Source organism: Quercus robur, chromosome 6, assembly GCF_932294415.1.
Source record: "Quercus robur chromosome 6, dhQueRobu3.1, whole genome shotgun sequence".
NCBI lineage: Eukaryota > Viridiplantae > Streptophyta > Magnoliopsida > Fagales > Fagaceae > Quercus > Quercus robur.
Window position 1 is genome coordinate 24386358 of NC_065539.1, and position 21430 is coordinate 24407787.

General features: G+C 33.0%; 1 protein-coding gene across 1 annotated transcript; it reads left to right on the forward strand.

Moving 5' to 3' along the window:
* Positions 1 to 9591: 9591 nt before the first annotated feature.
* On the forward strand, positions 9592 to 11484 carry LOC126733331 (uncharacterized). Its single transcript, XM_050436569.1, has 3 exons — positions 9592 to 9979; positions 10080 to 10269; positions 10841 to 11484. Exons 1-3 carry the CDS (start codon positions 9845 to 9847, stop codon positions 11308 to 11310), a joined length of 795 nt encoding a protein of 264 aa, XP_050292526.1. The 5' UTR covers positions 9592 to 9844; the 3' UTR covers positions 11311 to 11484.
* Positions 11485 to 21430: the final 9946 nt, after the last annotated feature.

The window sequence follows — 21430 nt, forward strand, 5'->3', positions numbered from 1 at the left end:
TCATAATTGTCGAATGATATTATTTTTTTTAATATATATTTTAAAAAATGAATGTTGAGTGACAGTAAGAATAACAGAGCCATCCAAACCAATATTTAACGGAAGCAGATTTACAAAGCATGGTGAGAGTTGAGTGAGTAGTGGCAAGTCTTTGTCAATTGAGAAATTATATGACGAATAGAATAGTCTAGGAAAAAATAAATATTGACTTTTGTGTATTTATCATTTTCAAGAACTGATGAATGTGGATCTATTTTGTCTTTTCATTTCTCCACCTAGAGCTCCTTGGTTCTTACTTTTTATTGTACATATGTGAATTGTGACAAACATTTTTTTTCCTTATAATGCATGATTATGTATGTTTACAGTTGGCTACCACAGTTCAATAAGTCCCACACAAGATATGTGTAGTACATCAACCTTAGGTATCATATCTCATTTGATTTAACATGTCTCATAATCTCATCAGTATCACTTGTTGGAATGTTTGCCATTACCCCTCATTCTTATTTTGAAAAATCTAGGTTGAGGGATTTGCTCCCCCCACCACTCCACCCAACTCATATCCTAAACCGACCTCACCTAAGCTATTACTCCACACAAATTTATTCTAGTCTTTAGTTTAGGCTTCAACTTAAAAATTTGAAGTTCAATGCAAATGCATCTCTACGGAGAAATTATTCAATACATTCAATGTATAACATCTCTCTCTCTCTCATATAGTAACTCGTGTGTACTGAACAATTTCAAGTTTCAACTCTCTCTCTCTTTCTCAACACAAGCACAAAAGGATACAAGATACGAGATGCAAAAGCGTCAAGAAACAAAACATGTCTACTTCTAAAAAACAAAAAATAAAACACGTTTGCTTCTGAAAATAATCTCAAATCCATAAGGGTCCTTGAATTCACAAAGAGAAAGGATTCTGGAATTCACTAGAGAAACAATTAACAAAAGTCTGAATTTTTATTAATATCAATAATTGTTAAAACACGTTTACTTTTGAAAATAACCTCGAATCCATAAGGGTCCTTAAATTCACAAGGAGAAAGGATTCTAGAATTCACTAGAGAAACAATAAACAAAAGTTTGAATTTTTATTAATATCAATAATTGTTAAAACACGTTTGTTTTTTAAAATAATCTCGAATCCATAAGGGTTCTTGAATCCTCAAGGAGAAAGAGTTCTGGAATCCACCAGAGAAACAATAGACAAAAGTCTGAATTTTTATTAATTTCAATAATGGTTAAAAAAAATGTTTACAAACTTGGAGACCTATTTAAGGGATTCTTAAAACTTGACAGACAAGAAAATATATGCAAAATAAGTCCTAATTTATATGTAACCATAATAGGAACCAAATTTGACCTAAAAAGCATTAAAAGAACCTAAAAATAAGGAAATAAATAACATAAACCTAAAACAACGAAAATTACATAAAGATATCGAAATTAATGAATTATTAAAATTAAATTGTAGATTTCGTCCTATATTAGTACACTATTGTGATGATTAATCTAACATGTTAGTAAGTTTCAAAATCAAAATCAATAAGTTTTGGGACACAACATTCTTCACAATTATTGATGTAGGGGTAAGGGCTCAAGATCGTATATTGGGCATTGGGCTTTATCCGAGAATATAGATGGGTCTAAGGAGGAGCAAATAATTATTCGATATTCCCAGACTAGGTCCCATAAGTAGGGGGCAAATGAAAGATTGTCCAAGGAGTAGCTCCTCCTCGGACTTGATGAATATGGTTCAAAATATGTAATCCAGCAATTAAAGTGACCTTCTAAGAAACTTCAATGATAGGGACGTGCCTCATGAACATACGAAAAGGAAGGAGACCTAAAAATATCTAAGGGAAAGCTGCCATTAGCGCATTAAATGCACTGCAGCTACTTTTCTGGCCGCATTTATATGGAGAAGACCTCTGAACAGTGCTACCTTGGCTACCGCAACTCATAGAGAACTAGAGAGGGTGTCTGATGGGACAGATACTCAAGTGAAGGCTCGGATGATCAATAGGTGTAGGATGAGGATGGTTTGGAGAAGGATATATAGTGTGAAGGATTCTTCATAAAGTAGGGGATCGGAAAAAATAGGGAGAGAACACTGTAGCAATCTAAATTGTCTCTGTATCCAACTGTGATTAATATATACAATCGTGGTCTCCTCGGACTGGAAGTCCATTGATATCAATACCTCTTATTCGTGCTTGATTGTCATTTAATTCAATACTAGCTGTTGTTCAACTTATTAGGGCCTAGTTTTTTGACCCACCCTCTACAAATTTATTGTATTGGCTCATTGGGCCGAGATCCCATACACTGTGGGTTTGGGCCATAAATCGGAACCCTACAGTTGGCGCCGTCTATGAGAAGAACTTGTGTGATAGTGAAAACAACGATCAACTATGGCAAATTTAGGCTCACATTGGACAGAATCCATAGCATCTCAACGTGAAAATCCTTTCGCCAACTTTGAGCGTAGGAGAGACCAGGAAGGCAGCGTGCACGTTACGCACACGACCAAAAGCCACTCACGATTTGGGAGTCACGTCTCTCAAGAACAACACAATAAAGCCATGTAAAGGGAAATCGACCAGCTTAAGAAAAAGTTACGCCATGCATAATGAAAACAAACTCCCACCCCGTCTGATTCCTCTTCCGACGATGAGAAGATAGCGGTTATCGATGTAGATCAAGGACTCCTCCTAGCAAATCCTTCTCATATGAAGAGGAGCATCACAGTGAACACTGATGCAAAAGCCCCATTCATAGAGGACTGGGAAATGATGCAATGAGCAAAACTTTGAACTAGATTGCCAAGTCACCATTCACACGCAGGATTGAAAGGGTAGCTCCTCCTCGGCGTTTCCATCAACCAACATTCACCATTTATAATAAGCGAATACACCCGGTGGAGCATGTGAGCCATTTCAATCAGAGAATGGTTGTCTATTCTAAGGATGAAGCCTTGATGTGCAAAGTGTTCCCATCCAGTTTGGGACCCGTGGCGATGAGATGGTTTGATGGCTTGAGGACGGGTTCAATAAATTCCTTCAAGGAGCTCACTTAGGCGTTTGGCTCCCATTTTATCATGTGTATCAAGGTCTCTCGGCCCTTAGACTCCTTACTGTCTTTGTCCATGCGAGAGGGGAAGACCCTGAAAATATATTCGGACAGGTATTGGGAGATGTACAATGAGATAGAGGGTAACTTTGAGGACGTTTCCATCAGTACCTTCAAGAGTGGCCTCCCAGCCGAGCATGATTTAAGGAAGTTCCTAACAGGAAAACTAGTCACCAGCCTGCGCCAGCTTATGGACCGTATTGATAAGTATAAAAAGGTTGAGGAAGATCAACAACAGGGCAAAGGAAAGATCAAGGTTATCTCTCAGGAGAGGAGGGATTTCAGGTCGGACCGATTCAATAATAACCGGCCCCGGAGAGGTTTTGCTGGACAATCAGGATCTACCAACACCTAGACCGTTAATGCAGTATTTCGAGAACCAGTGTAGCAGGTTCTAGAGAAGATTAAGAACGAGCTATTCTTCAAATGGCCAAACAAGACAGCTGAAAACCACTTAAGACGCAACCAGAGCCTTTATTGCCAATATTATCAGGACCAGGGGCACACTACGGAAGACTGCAGGAATCTATGGGACCATTTGGACCAGCTGGTCCGAGAAGGGAAGTTGAAGTAGCTGCTGCACCATTCTAGTGGCCAAGCAGGGCAGATAGATTCGGATCCCCGGGGAGATTCTTCTTCAAGATCTCATTTGGGAATGATTAATGTCATCTTTGCTGCCCCCGGTAGGACCAGTTCCTGTCCCTCTAGAGTAATGTTTGTGGCTTGACTATCAACCGAAGACAGCAATTCAGAACCAAAAAGAGCCAGAATAAAGGCCCCGTTAGTCCTGGGCTTCTCGGTCGATGATAAGATCGGAACTATCCAACCCCATAACGATACTTTGGTGGTCATACTCAGGATAGGGGGGTACGATGTGAAAAGAGTGTTGGTAGATCAGGGAAGTACTGTCAAGATAATGTATCCCGACCTATACAAGGGGCTGAATTTGAAACTCGAGGACCTAACAGCGTATGATTCCCCATTAGTAAGTTTCGAGGGGAAAACAGTTACTCCAAGAGGTCAGATTAGATTGCCCATATAGACCGGTTTGGATGTGGTGGAAGTGGACTTCATTATGGTGGATGCTTATTCATCTTATACGGCTATTATGGTGGAAAAATGTTGTGAATGTTTTTGTGTATTACTTTTATTTTATTTTTTATTTGAGAAGTGCTACATTTATAATATTTTCACAACAAATCCTAAGTGTTAAGTTGTTATTGGTTCTAATTTGAATTCATCATTAAAATTAATTTTTTGTCAATAATAATAGTCTATAACAACCTACTACTTAGGATTTATTGTAAAAGTGTTGTAAAAAATATTGTGGATGTAGAATTTTTTATTTTTATCATTTGATAAAAAATATTATTTTATTTATTGACTAATATTTGGGCTTAATTAATACTATTATAAGGAAAAAAATAACACTATTTGTTAAAATTTGGGGACCTTTTTCTACATAGGGCCTTAGGCGACCCCAACATTTGCTTCTAGTATAGAACCGACTCTATATGTATGTACAGTTCATATTTATATATATGTGTGTGTGTGTGTGTGTGTGTACACATTACTGTCCATATATATGAGTAAGATGAGTGGTAGAGATGATGAAAATTTGATAACTAATTTTGATTGTATCTATTGTCAAAATTTTAGTATAAAAACCAAATTAATTCTTGGTTTTTTTATTTATATTGATGACATTAGTTGGTTTACATAATACACATGTTTTAAATTATATAAGAAATATTTTATAAAAAAAATTGCTTACCAAACACCAGAAAACATTCTAAGCTCATTTTCATGGTCATTACCAAACACTAGAAAATGAAATAGTTTCCCAGAAAATCCTATTTGGAAAATGAACCATTTTTCAAAAAACGCTAATACTAAAACAAATAGAGTGTTAATTGAGGTAGTAACCATAGTATTTGACTCACTGACTGTGAAGAAAAGGAAAAAGAGAGTGAGGAAATTTTATGCTTTTTGGGAGAGAAGTGTTTGGACTTTAAATTTCAAGAGAAATTTTAGACATAATTTAAGGACTTTAAATTCTGATTACAAATTCTATCTCTTTAGGCCCCTTTATACCTTGGTTTTGTCATTAGTTTTTAGCATTACCTAAGTTTTGTAGCTCAACTGACACTTTAGCATTTTCAACGAAGATGTTCAGAGTTCAAAATTCAAATCCCCCTACTTCCAACTATCAAAATATAAAAATAAAATAAAATAGACATGTCAAGATCCTTGTACTTCAATGAGTCCTATTTGAAATTTTCAATAAAGAAGGAATTTAAATCCTCACCCTCCCAATATTGTAACTACTAAATTATCCAGAAAAAGAAATAATAATAATACGACATTCTTTAGATAAAATGAAATAAATATATCAAGAAATTTGAAGATGGTTGGGTAAGACTTTTAATTGGACAAGGGAAAACCAATTCAAATTCACAAGTGAAAAGTCTCATAAGATTTTCATCTTTATTATATAATTTTGTATTCTTTTTTGATAAATTTATATAGTTTTATTTTAGTTCCAAGAAGAAAGTGCTGACTGCCGAGATATTACCCAATCATTTGACTGTTTTAGACAGGCCACTTAGACCCAAAGAACAATTTGTGGTCCTTTTTCCTGTAAGTAAATATAAAAATATAGTATGAAACTAGAGTTCATGTTTAACTGTTTAAGGTAAAAAATTCACACTTTTTTCATTTTGTATTGTGGTGAGCCCAAGTGAGGTGCATGTGAGCGAGAGTGTGAATTTGTGGGTGAAAAATTCTTTGCTGGTAGCAAGGTTGATTACTTGATTCACATATAGGTTGGTAGTATAAAAGTGAAAAACAAGAAAATTAATTTGCATATAATATTCTGAATGTTTTGTTGCTTAGATAAGGTTTTAATTATTATTATTATTTTTAGATTTTGTTTGATTGTTGATCTACAAGGTTCTTGACACTTCAATGGTTGCAAGATTAAGGAAGTGAGAAATTATTTTTGTTGATTTTCCTAAGAAACAATGGACATAACAAGTATGCCAAGAACCAAACTCCATTCTAGCATTTAAATTAAGGCATAATCAAATGGAGTATATTTTGTCATAAGTTAATGTAAATTAATTATGGCATGCATGTCAAGTGTAAAGTTTGAGATGTTACTACTATTATTTATAAATAAATAAGATTTGAATATATGATATCGGCTTCATGATAATTGTTCTTTATTACTAGATTCATACACTAAATGGTTTTTGACATAGGTGGGACTCAATTCAAATCTCGTATTCGATAGCATGAAATTTTGTTAGTTTATTTAATTGGAATCCACTAAAAATTTGAATGTTCTATTATTATTATTATTATTATTATTATTTTGAATGCATGCAAAGGAATTGTCTAACTTTCAAATTCAGAAGAATAAAACTTAATAATACATCATATCCATACAAACTAAAATATAGTAAGTTTATAATAAATGTAGTATGATCTACCAAAAATATCACAGTTGTGACCAAATAGAATAAAATCACAAATAATCTAAAAAAAAGGAGAATAAAATCACAAATATTACTCGACTAATTAAAAATCAAATAAAATATATATTATTGATTTCAATTACCGTCTACACCAAAAACCGATTGGTATTTTGATATGATGATAAAATGTATAATCATTAGAAGCAAACGTCATAGGTTAGAACTCTATCAAAAAATGAAATATTATTCCATTTAAGATGAGTTTGGACTTAAACAAATTATCTCTGTTAGGTTTTAAATTGACAAATTCCATAGCAATATAATAATCAATAAGTCTATAATAGTATAATGTATTATACGATTAGACGTGGCAAAGAGATCAAGACTTGACAACCTAACCCAAACTCAAAAGAAAATATCAAACCCAAACTCAAATTTTAGACCTAAAGGCATTGACCCTCAACTTGTCCTTTTTTTTTTTTTTGGTAAAAAAATAATAAAATTAAAACATTATTGGTTTACTTGTTTATTTTGGGTTTTACAATGTGCAACTCAAACTCAATCGAAAAATATAATGCCAAGTATCATGTGATTATCATTATTATTTTTTAACATTTTTTGGATAAAGCCATTCACGCACACACACACAATGGCCTCAAGAAAACCATTGAAACCTTTATCTAGCTAGTTGCATGCAAGCGAATTGAAAGATGAATGATTGAGGTACATTCATTTTTCTGGAATAATGCAATAAGTAAAAAATTTTAGACATCAAATGACAAAGTACATGTCAAGATAATTTAGTTGCAGTAGAGTACAAAACACATGTTTGAAATTATAGATATATATGAGAAGCATCCATAAGTGTGAAAAAAGTGAAACTGAAGCAATGAAATTAGCATAAATTATAGATATGTAGGCCTATTTATTCCATATAGTGTGATCAAAGTTTGAAACCACATAACCAATTAATCCAGTGTGGCACTATAGTATCCAAATTTTTAAGAAGGGTCCTTGGAGTCGGTTAGAGGATCTAATCATGATCAAGGATGCAAATTGTGAATAAAAGTGTTCATGTACGAAGAGTTCATAAGGTTTGAAGCTAGTGTGGGGTCGATCGCATCGATAAGTTAACAAGTGAGTAGTTTCTAAGATCAAGGGTTTGGACTAAATTGTAAAACTTTTCTTTTATAATGAATTGCTTATTTAGGGTAAAGGTACCATCACAATGTTTTTTCTTCTGGAGTGTTCTCCATATATTTTGCACTTCTTCACCGTATCGCCTGTCTCATATTTTGTTGCCTTTATTACCTTGCTTTACGGTTTGGTGACTTGTTATTTTGTGGCTGTTCATATTGATAATTCAAATTACATAATTTAGTTAACTGAAACTTAATTGACAAATTCATTGCAAATTAACTTTGGCTTTTGGGTCTAAAAAATTCTTTTTCAATCTCATTGTTAGCAAGCTCAAATGGTATATGTATTTTATATATTAAAACGGAAAATGCATGTTAATTTTTTTAAAGATATATAACTATGATAATTACTTTTTATTATGAAACAAAAATCCAATTAATATTTTGAGCAAGCAAAACTTAATCAGGATTAGAGATTTTACCATTTAAACTAACTTGAACCGTTCTATAAATATATAATAAAAAAGATGAATATCTTTTCTAATTTATTTTTAGAAAGAAAAAAGGGGAGAGAAAAAAGAGGAGAGAAAATTCTCAGAGAGAGAGAGGGAGGGGCTAGGGCCATGAATTGAATTTCATAAAGGACAAGTTTAGCTACAAAATTGGTTGTAGTTGAAGGCTACAAACTTATTCAATAAAATAAATATTACAACTTACTTTGAAAATCTAACCATTGAATTGCATGCTCTTTATGCTCTTAATACACATGTTAAATTTTGTGTCAATCGAATAGTTTTACTATATGATTTATAAGATTATATTTTGTGCATAATTTTAAATTACAAAAACTTAAAATTTAAAAAATTTATTGATGACAAAACTATTGATCTTTAATTTTCTTGAAATTTTGCAAATATGGAAGATATAAGAAGAAGATGTAATCCAATGGTAAATTTGTCAAAATTCACCTCTAATAAAAAGATATTAAGTAAATTTGTAGGCTAAGACTACAACTAATTTTGTAACTAAAAATTGTCCTTCCACAAATCCATATGACCTCTTCAAGAGGTATCCATCTATTATACACATTCATTCAATTATATCCTTAATCATTCATAACAAAGTCCATTGATTACACACAGAATTTTATATATATATATGTAAACAGGTTACTTATTCAAGCATCAAAACAAATACCGACAGTGATCAAGTCGTTGGAAAAAAAAAAAAAAAAAATCTGCAGCGTGCTGAGTGCTGAGAGTGAGATCATTCGATCCATCAAAATGGAGTCGTTCTTAAATCTTAATTAATTCCTATACAACAAATCTTTGGCGCAAACAGATAGTGCTTCATCCTTTTTAAAACGATCGATCAGGGCCTTAAGCGCAAGAACGTAGGTTGAGTACGTACGTACGTACCACATCCACAAGATTTCTCCCAATTAATCCCACTTTACACGTACCGTACGCAAAGGAATTGATTAAAGCCCTTATTAAGGGTCTATGACAAGGTCCATCTACCCTTATATATTAAGCAGTTAAACGTGAAAAAATCGGAATGATCTTTGAAGTAGCTTCTGGATCAGATACCTATACCATGCCACCTTTTTTGGTGTGTGTCATTTTCACCTTATATATTTATATACATATGGAATATTCTCCATTAATATTCCCTAGCTACTGGAGCTACCCACATACATTTTTACTCACTTTTAATTTATGGATTATATTTACCATTTCTTCTTCTTTTTTTTAGTAAACAATTTACCATTTCTTCTATTTTTATTTACTATGTCTATATATATATGCAATATGAAAGTGCCCCATCTCTTTTCATGACCTCATCTGTCACCATATGCATATAATTTCCACCGCCCTATGCCCCAGTCTGAGTCTGCCATATATATAAAGAAACAATTGAACACCATCTTCAAGAACCCCACAATAAAACCATATATGTTCTACTTATTAGTCTTCTACAACACCCAACAACTAATCAAACTTTATCTCTACTTTCTTTTTCTAGTCCCCAATATTACAGAATACATCAATCAAAGCTCCATCTGCACAGAGAGAGAGAGAGAGAGAGATGAGCAGCTCAGAAGAGGAAAGACTGGTTCAGATGATAGAGGATTTTATAGAATCAGAATCACCATCTCCCATTTTTTCTGCTTCCTCAACCTGCCTTCCTCTTAACTATCATACGCAATATCTCACTTTACAGGTTTATATGTTTTTTCTTGTATTTATTATATATTTGTTTTGTTGGTTTTCTTTGTGTGTGAGAGAGAGCATATATTTTGCTGATTTTTGTGTGGTTTCAGGAGATTGTTGGGAGTAGGACACAGGCTGAGGCTGAGGTCCTAGAGTGTGTGTTGAGGCACATGAGAAACAAAAGGGACGCTAAGAAAACGACTAGTCTGAAAAAGTGGCTTGTAATGAAGCACAAAATAGATGGCTATAATGCTTCTCTATGTCAAACATCTTGGCTCACTTCCTTGGGATGCCCTGCTGGTGTGTCTCTTTCTCTCTCTCTCTCTCTCTCTATATCCCTCTTTTGTGGCTCACTCAATTTGTCAATTTCTTATTTTTTGCATCAAATTCCTTATATATGTCCCTTCTATTCCACAACTCTAATAATAATGTTTCCACTTTGGTTAGAAATTAAAGTTGTGTTCGGTTTTAGCACAAACAAAACATTTTTGTATAAGTACTATAATACGGCTTATGAAAGTTGATATGCAATTTGTCATTTATGGTTCAGTTCCCAAAAAGAGGAAAATGCCCAGAAAGACATAATGAAGTTAAAAAAAAAAAAAAAACTTTTATATGGTAAACCTTTGAAAAGAATAGTTGTTCTTGAGAATATGTATATGTCCCACTACATGCATGTCTGTTCGAACATCCTTATCTTCCTGAGGAAATTCTAATAAGTTGTTACCAAGCGCATCTTTGAATCGTTTTGGTCACCCAAATTTGAAGCGCGTGGGAGATACGCGCTTAAGTTCAGGTGTTTTTGGTGTGGATCCTACTTGGGTTTACTTAACACTATTCTTGGGTTTTTTTTTTTTTTTTTTTTAAACAGGTGATTATGACTACATAGATATCACAATGAAAAATGAAAATGGTGATCCAATGAGGCTCATAGTGGATATAGACTTCAGGTCACAGTTTGAGCTAGCAAGGCCTACACCAACCTACAAGGAGCTCACAAATATACTCCCACACATCTTTGTAGGGACTGAGGACAAGCTCAACAAGATAATCTCAATTCTATGCCCAGCTGCCAAACAGTCCCTTAGAGAGAGAGGCCTCCACGTACCCCCTTGGAGGACTATCACTTACATGCAGTCTAAATGGCTCTCTGCCTGTCACAAACTCCCTAATGCAGTAGGATCATCAGAGAACAGTAATAGAGAAACAAAAGGTGATGCACAAAATTACAGCAAGTGGGCACCTTCACCTCCAATGGTGAACAAGTCCAAGAGAAGCAATTTGGCTGGTGGGTCTGGCTTGTCTAGTCAGTTTTCTAACATGAGCATAAATTGTTGCTGACTTTGATTTTTGGTTCTTGGGTTCTAATTTTGGCATAGGCCGTGGATGCCCAATTTTGGTCCTTTTTTTTTTTTTTTTTTTTTTGGGGTCTTTTTGTCCAAGTATTTGAGTATTACTTAGATCCTTTTTGTACCGAGGCATGAGAGCAATTCAATTTGTCTGCGATTTCTTTTCTTTCTCTTTCATTTTTGTTACATTTATTTTTATCTATTTATCAAAATTCTAGGTTCTTGGGTCCATTTTTTGCTGAGATATGAGAAATGGCACCAACATCTCAATTCTCAATCATGGTTCTTTGCTTTGGATTAGTTAGTTATTTAATGTATGTAGTATACTCTCAATTTGGATTATTGCTAACCTCACCTCTCAAATTTTTTCCTCTCCAGACCCTCAAGTATTTTGTATATGGGGAAGGTACCAATTCAACTACAAGGTTTTTGGCGTCCATTGTGACTTTTGGATACAAAAATTTGAAACCAAAATGAATATAATCATAGAATCTCTCTTATGAATGATATTTTCTAAGTTTTTTTATTTTATTTTTAAATGCCTGTAAAAAATAAATTTGGATAAACTTTTATTTTCAAATCTTTATTGTTTGATGAGATTTATGAATGGGCTCTAAGCTTTGCATTTTGTGCTGGATGAGTCATGACAACAAAGGAGGGTGACCTAACAGGAAATTTTCATTTCCTAGCTAGTTTGGGGGTAATAGTCACGTTTTGACATTTAGGGAATGTTTGGTTGGGATGAAAACAGAAAGGATGGAAAAAAAGGAGAGGAAAATAAGGTGAAAAATGTCATTTTTCACTGTTTGGTTAAGGAAAGAAAACAAGAGAGATAGAAAATAGGTGGGAAATTTTCCCTCCGGACCCACCTTTTTTTATCCTCCCAATTTGGAAGGAAAATGACAAGGAAAAAGTGCTGAAAGATGCACTTTACACAAATACTCCCAATTCAAGTTACATTTTTTTTTTCTTTCTTATCTCTTCCCTAGGCAGCAACGTTGCCCTTTTTTTTTTTTGCCTTTTTTTTTCTTTTTCTAGGCAATTACATTGCCAGTTGACACTTTTTTTTAAAAAAAAATTTTTTAGGGCTTGGGTGTGATATTTTATTTTTATAAAAAATTTTGGGTGATTGCTCTTTTTTGTGTGGTTATTTGTCATTTTTTTTTGTTTAATTTGGCATCATTCTTTAACAAGGGTATATGAGGAAATTTATTCAAACTCATTTTTTTTTCATCTTTTCACTTTTCCACTCCCAACCAAACAAAAAAGAGAGAAAATAAAATTTTTTTCTATCCTCCCACTTTTCCACCTCTCCAACCAAACAGACCCTTAAGGTACTATCCATATTAATGTGAATTCCAGTAGTATGGCTTAAAGCTTAAGGAGTTGAAGCCCATTTGGTACGTGTGTTTAAACAACAGTTTTCAGTTTTTTTGAAAAAACGTGTGGGTGAAAAAATGTGTAAAAATACGTGTAATGTTGTTTAAAAACTGAAAACATGTGTTTAAAATGATGTACCAAACAGGACCAATAGGTAGGAGAGGCAGAGAGAGAGAGAGAGAAAGAAAGAGTGTTTTGAATGATTACCTCAAAAGAATAGTTTGGGATTTGAGTAAAGCTTTTCTAGGATCCCAAATTTATATTATTATAAATGTTGATGTTAAGAAAGTCGGTTAGCCTTATCTCATGGTTTTGATCCTTTCATTGAATTTCTTAGTCCATTTTTTATCCTATCGTTGATAGGATAATACAAGTGTACAGTCTTCTAGAAACATGTAATTGAAGTTATCAACAAAAGATTAGGCAATAATTATACAAAAAGATTTTTTTTTTTTGGGTTAAATTGGATTTCATTCAAAGACTAACAGAGTTCCAATATTACAAACACCGTCACAAAACGGAGTCAAAGTTGTCTAAAAATAACAAAAGCAATAAGATGGGGGGTTATCAAAAGTTACAAAGTCATATTACAACAAACAAAGTTCCCCTCCTTGCTAAAATATAAGTACAACGGTTAGCTTCTTTGTAAGAAAACATTCCCAAACAACATCCAACATTCATCAATATTCAAACAATATCTTACATTCATCAAGATCTACTACTAGATTCTGAATATTCAAATAAACACTCAATATTAACCCATCTCTAACTCTAAGAACCCACAGTTAAGCATCTTCATTGTTTTCAAACCCAACAGCTCTAGAATACCTCTAAATCTAAATCTAATGTTTGAAGGGGAGTGGATCAAGGGGTATTTTAGATCAGTTGTTGGGTTTGTAACCAATGTAGCTACTTAATTGCAAGTTTTTTACTTCACATAATGCATGAGAGGGTAATAATAAAAAGTCTTTACACTTCATCTTCACCTCAATTTAGAAAATAAATAATAAAAAACTTCATTCATTTTATATATATTAATAAATTTTTAAGACAAAATAATTCATTAAAATTTTACCAAAACACACTCTAATTATATTAAAATATTATAAATTTGATCACTTTTATGATTTGCATAAGTATGGATATCATTATATTTATTTTTTATAATTTAATAATAAGAATGGAAGATTTTCTAACGGTCTCCATTAAGTTGAACTACAAAAACTGTCGCAATAGTATAATATTTATAGATATTTAACTGCATCCCTATTTGGCATGAAAAGGAGATTAGGAGAGGAACCTAAAAGCATCTATGAACAGATTTTTCCACTCTTACTAAATTTATATTTAGGTGAAATAAAGGATATTTTAAAATCACATAAATGAATTTATTTTGTTTGTAGACTTGCAATTAAATGCTTAAAAGGTACCCTTTCATGCAGTATGTAGACTTGCATGATTTTTTTTTTTTTTTATAGAAAATAATTTTTGCATTAGTTTCTCATAATTAAAGTGACAAAGACAATATATATATATATATATATATATATATATATATATATATATATATATATTTATATATTTACATTATATTTTGAAAAAAAAAAGCCATTTGTTATATGATACATGTAGGATTACTATTTAAAATCTTATACCGATCCATTGGTCACAATATTTTTTCATGATTTGATGAGAAGGATTGTTAATAATGAACAATTATTTATACATGGATCCACTACTTTTTTTTTTTTTTTTTTACATATAAATTGACAAAAATGATGCTCCTAAACTTTTTTTGATAGTACTTTCTTCCATGCATGGGATAAATTAAAAATTTTCAACATTTCTTTTAACTTGATTCATTTAGAAGAAGTGCTTACCGAAAGCACCTTTGAAATCAAATAACAGTCTGAGATTATAACAGTATGAGATTTTGTCATTATAGTAATGATTCTTTTCTTTTATATTAATTTTTTTTTAGACTTTAGCCAAAAATAATAATAATTGTATATTTTAGACCCCTTCTCAATTATAAATAGGGCTGTAAACGAGTCAAGATTTGTCGAGTAGTGAATGTTTAAACTCGACTTTACAGCAAAAATAGAATGTTTAAGCTTAGCTTGAGCTCGATATGAGCCTACAAATAATGTTCAAGCTTTAGCTCATTATAAAGTATAAAAGCTTGAGCTTGAGCTCAGCTTGACTTGGCTTGGCTTGATTCATCAGTCAAACCAAGCTCGAACTCAATATCAAGCCCAAACTCAAGCTCGATATCATGCTTTTGAGCTTGAAATCTAATATAAGTGTATTATCAAGCCTATATCAAGTTTATTATCTAGTTTATTTGGTTTGGATGAGTGGTTTCAACTTATAATTAATTAAAATTTTAGAAAAATATGAGTTTACTTGTCAAGTTTATATCAATTTTATTACCAAACTTATAAATAAGTTTGGTTCAACTTGTTTTATTACTTTTATATCGAGCCTTGGTAATCACAAACTTGTTCATGAATAATATTTTTTACTCGGGCTCGACTCGTTTATTAAACAAGCCTAATACTAAAGTTTAAACTTGTCTTGTTTATAAACAAAAAAACATGAACGGGTTTTTTATCAAATCAAGTCTGAACTATTTATGAACAATTTGGTTCATTTACCGTTCTAATTATAAATATAATGGTTCATAAACATATTCCACCAGTTCCTATCTTTCATTCTTTGATTTAAACGCAACTCTTCTTGTTGTTGCTAGCCGCATTTCTCTTTAATGTTCTTGCATGTACCCTATTCAATTTCATGTCTTGTCTTGTCTTGTCTTGTCCCCAACCCATTAACTTTTTTTTTTCCCCTTCCAATTGGCACTTCTCGTGTGTCACAAACGCTTTTTCATTTTTTTTTATATTTTATTTTATGAAAAGTGTGTCACAAACGTTGAAATGACAAAATGACAACAAATTAGGGCGGCTCATTTTAACCCAAAAATTGGAATAGCTCTATTACTATTATTTTGGGATGGATAATGACCTCTTTAAGTTAAAAATTCTTTTTCTTCCCCCAAAAATAAAAAGCTATTAGTATTAGTGATTAATTTTCTATAATTATTATTTTTCCTTTTTATTTTATTTTATAGTTTATAAAAGATCGTATTGAATAAACAAAACTCATACTATTTGTGAGTTTTGAGAGAAGTTATAGTAAGCAATATTTTATTCTTAATTTGTTTTGGAGAGGTTGATTTTTGGACTTGAACTTACAAACCGTCACTTTTAATAAAAGGCATTTGCTATCTTGTGGACCTCTCTTTTATTTAGTTTATAGAAAAATAATAAATTTCTCATAGTGATTTACTTTCTATATAAATTATTTTTATTTTTGCTAAATTACTTTCTATATAATATCATCTAAAGTACCGGATGCATTTGCATCCTAGCTAGGATATATACTGATTGATGTTTTCCTTAAAAAAAAAAAGGATAGTGATTGATGAGCAGTTCAAGGTAGATTCTTTGTCTGATCCGAGAGAGAGATAAATAAATTAAGAAAGAACCCATGATAATGTCATAGTTTATATGTTTAACCCCATCCCTATCCAAAGATGACGTAGGGCTACAAGCAACAAGTCCAAAAAACCAAGACGTGAAATAGAATTTTGAAGAAGAATTGAGGAAACCACTGGCACTTCGAAAACAAGTGGCACAAAACAATGGGGGAAGTGAGGGGTCTCTACTGGTACAATTAGTAAAACAACCATGCCTTTGTCGGATCAGATGCGTGTATTTGTTCTCTTTTCCCACCTTTCCTGAGTGAAACTACTCCATGTATTTCCATACCCTGCTATTTTATTCTTTCTTACCAAGAACATGATAGCATACATCCAGAAACCGAACCAAGCAGAAAGCAATTCAATTGATCAATTATTCAATCCAGAAAAAGATGCAATTTATTTATTGATTATAGTTGGTTTAAGTTAGTTCAATTGGTAAATTTTTTTTGCTCTTAAGTAAGAGATCTAGGTTTCAAAAAACCAATTAGTGTCTTAGTCTAATAATAAAGAGCAATAATCATAGAAATGACGTCATAGGTTGAATGTATATTCTATAGTCCAGCGTCTACGAATCTGCCAGCTGGTTTGCATCAAATTGTATTGATTATTAAGGGTCTGTTTGGATAGAACTTATTTTGCTGAAACTGAAAACTGAAAACTGAAAACACTGTAGCAAAATAATTTTTAAATGTGTGAATAGTGCTGTGGGACCCATTTTTAATAAAAAAATTGATAAAAAGTGGAGTTTGTGGGACCCGTGAACAGTACACAAGTGCACTGTTCACAGCAGACCGGGTCAACAGTTGCGGCTGGGGAGAATAAAAAAAAAAAAAAAAAAAAAACGCAGATGGGCAAATGCCCTATCCAAACTGCACCTAAATATTGAATTGAAATTAATTTTTCTTTTTGAGAAAGCACGCCCTTATCCTTTAAAATTATTCCAATTGCAATGCTAAAAAGTAAAACCACTCTAAAAAAATTCACATCACATTTGCAAGATATGATTGATCTAATATCACTTTTACATGAATCTATTACTAATATTGTTTTCATTATTTTACATCAATCATAAAATGTCAATTCAATAAATGTGAAATTTTTAATAACTAAGTGCTTTCACAAAAAATCACCTTATTTCTGATAATATCTTGGTAGCTTTTGAATCTCCTAACAGTATGCAGAGATATAATCCGGCAAAAGATAGTTTTATGGTCCTCAAGCTAGATATGAGTAAAGCCTATGATAGAGTTGATCGGTCATTTTTGGAGGCAATCATGCGTAATTTGGGATTTAATGAGAAATGGATTGCCTTGATGATGCTATGTGTTTCCACTATTTCTTATTCAATTTTTGTCAATGGTGAACCGAAAGGCTTGATTAATCCAACCAGAAGTATTAGGCAAGGAAATCTATTATCTCCTTCCCTCCTTGCTAAAATATAAGTACAACGGTTAGCTTCAATTCCCTGTAAGAAAACATTCCCAAAAACATCCTACATTCATCAATATTCAAATAAACATCAATATTCAAACAACATCCTACATTCATCAAGCTCTACTACTAGATTCTGAATATTCAAATAAATACTCAATATTAACCCATCTCTAAGTTCCCACAGTTAAACAACTACATTGATCTTAAAGCCAGCAGCTCTAGAATACCTCTAAATCTAAATCTAATGAGTGAAGGGGTTTGGATCAGGAGGTATTTTAGAGTTAATGGGTTTGTAACCAGTGTAGCTATTCAATTGCAAGTTTTTTTTACTTTACATAATGCATGAGAGGGTAATAATAGAAAGTCCAACACTTCATTTTCACCTCAATTTTTTTTTAAACTTCATTCATTTTATATATATTAATAAAATTTTAAGACAGAATAATTCATTAAAAGTTTACCAAAACACACTAATTATATTAAAATATTATAAATTTGATCACTTTTATGATTTGCATAAGTATGGATATTATTATATTTATTTTTTTATAATTTAATAATAAGGAGGGAGGATTTGAATCCTAAATACTTTCGTTAAGTTGAACTACAAAAACTTTCACAATAGTATTATATTTATAGATATTTAATTGCATCCATGTTTGGCATGAAATGATTTTTCTGCTCTTAATAAATTTATATTTTGGTGAGTTAAAGGATATGTGGGGGCTAGTTAGCCAGAAGGTACTATTAAAATTGTATGAATTGGGCCTATGGCCCAATCCGAGAATATTTACTAGTTCGAGGATGGTCAAATAAGGTTATTATGGGAATGATAGAAGAAGAAGAAATAAGGATTGTATATGATAGTCCAAAATATGTTCGAGGAGAAAAGTCATCTCGGAAATAGAGATCCAAGGTCAATAGAAATGCCCTGTCATCCTGAACATCCTTTGAGGTTGCATCACGGTGTTGAGGTCTAAAAAGTCACAATACCTAGGCCCAAAGAAATAAGCGCAAGGGGGCCACGAAAAAGGAGAAGAAATGGTAAGTCCAAGAAGTTTGAAGCCCAAAAAGCATCAAGAAGAAAAAAGGGGAAGCCCAGAAGCTTATAAGAAAAGAAGAAAGAAAAGGAAAAAGCCCATGTCAGAGGATTGAAGAAGAAAACTGAGTCGGGATCCTCAAAGACTGCCAAAAGGCTCAGGATCCGCCCAGGCGCGTAAGCACAGTTAACAAAAGATTAAGACAGTTCAAAAGAAAAAGAGAAAAAATAAACATAAGGAACAGAGGAGAAGCCACGTCCTTCTCAAGCCTCAAACGACCCAACAAGAAAAAGAGGAAAGAATCAGCAACCTCTCATAGCACAAGTGGGTAGCACCTTGGGGAACCAGAATGAAGAAGTATAAAAAAAGGAGTAGCAGCGGAAGACTTTAAAACCGGCAGAATGGGATTCCGCCCGTTTAAGAAAAAGATAAAGAAGAAGAACTGCCAAAAGTTGGATCGAGAAAGGCGTGACCTCAGCATGTTCTGAAATAGGTAGTTAGCCATGGACTTTTAAAGAAACAAAACTAAAAGGAAGGAAAGGATGAAGAACAGGGAAACTGAACTTGCTGGGCGATGGGCACAATACATACTCTGGTGACTAGAAGGCAAAAGAGGGGAATCAATAGTTCCCCTAGGATTTTAGAATATCACTATAAAAAGGGGGGAATGATTGCGAAGAAGGGTAGAGAATTTGGAAATAGGACAACCATTGATAAAATTCTGTGAAGAAGAGAAAATTAGTAAAATTACTTCTCGATATCCTAGAAAAAGCCACTATAGCACATACTCGGATTCAAAAAGAGTTAAACTTTGCAAGTCTTAAAGGTTAGAATAACCATTTAAGATTGTAATTTTTGAGCTTGCTTGAACCTTGTATCATGTCTTAGTAAGCGTACTGTAATCATAATAAAGAAAATTCAATGAAATACTTTCTACTGATTTAAGGATCCCTAATCGTTACTTTGTGCTTTTACTTTGTGTTTTGATTTGTTGTTCAATACAAATATCCTTGTTTGTCAGTTTATATGTATTATAGGAAGCACGCCCTGTGCACCACAGCCTTTTAGCTATAGTGAATCAAAGCCCGGTCCACCAAACTACAACTATTCGGCCCGGGATCCTTGGGTCTGAGTGTTACGGGAAAAGTACTCTCACACACTGTTAGAAGTCAAACATTGGATAAGGGAGGAGTAGAGGGAGGCAACAAATATCTACAAAAGCTGCTACCTCCACATTAAATGCATCCCAGCTAACAGTCTGACCACATCAATGTGGAGGTGATACCTGAACAGTGGTGAAGCAGCCTTACAACTGCTAGTTGAAGGTTCTAGGAGGTGTTGGATGGGACAAGAAGGGGTTCCTAGAATCTAACCTACATGTGTATGGTAGGGATGATACCAAAATTATAGTATATAGCATGGAAAGGTGGCCTAAAAGAAAAGGAGGGGAAAAACCAAGAAATCTTTGTAATAATCCTTTGAACTCTTGTAACCTTGATCATCAACTTGACATTATAACATAGCTCCTCGGACTGTGCCGAGGACAGATTTTCTCACTTTACTCATGTTTGATTCTCTTAAATAAACAACTGTTATTATCTTTTTTACTGAATAGAACTAGTTCTTTCACCCACGCTCTACAAATTCATTGTTTGGGCTTGTTGGGCTAAAACCCAATCCTATATTGGGTCCAATCCAAATTCAGTCCTTACAGGATACTTTAAAATCACATAAATGAATTTATTTTGTTTGAAGACTTGCAATTAAATGTTCAGAAGCTACCCTTTCATGCAGTATAAAAAGTCACATAACTTGATTGCATTATTGTTTTATAGAAAAATCATTTTTACATTAGTTTCTCATAAATAAAGAGACAAAGAAAATATTTTTACATTATATTTTGAAAAAAAATCATTTTTTATATGATGCATGTAGAATTACTATTTAAAATCTTATACCGATCCATTGGTCACAAATTTTTTCCTCATGATTTGATGAGAAGGATTGTTAATGATGAACAATCATTTAATCATTTATACATGGATTTACCACTTTTCCTCCACATATAAATTGACAAAAATTGTGTTCCTAGACTTTTTTGGTAATACTTTCTTGCATGCATGGGGCAAGGTTGTCAAACCCAGACCGGACTGAGCAGTCCGATCGGGTTAACTGGAAACCAGATTTTCAAGCATGCTTGTTAATTAAGAAAAAATTGGAAAAGTGTGCTTACCATGTTTAAAACCATGGCATTGATAGAGTTGGAGCTAGAGTCTAACCACTCAGCTAAGCTTGCAAGTTGATGCTCAACACACACACACACACACACACACACAAAACACTTGAAGTAAACTTAACACAATTTTTTTTAAAAAATTTATAAAAACAACTTAACACAATTCTATTCTACTGAATTAAATTATCCATATCTTAAAAGGAATATATAAAAAATTATAATTAAAATCCTTCAAAGATATTCAACTTTATTTCAAAAATTAATCATAAATTTTAATGTTTTCATGGTTATTGTGGGGGTAAAATTCGCCAGTCAATGTTGGGCCACAGTACTTGTACTAAGCCCAACCACAATAAGAAGCAAAGACACGGGCAGAGGACCCCCCAGCCCAATCACGTTGGGCCGGGCTTGCTTAGGGGCGTCCGCGGAGGAGTACCTCCTCGGACGCACTAAATGGGAGTCCGATTCACACCCTTTA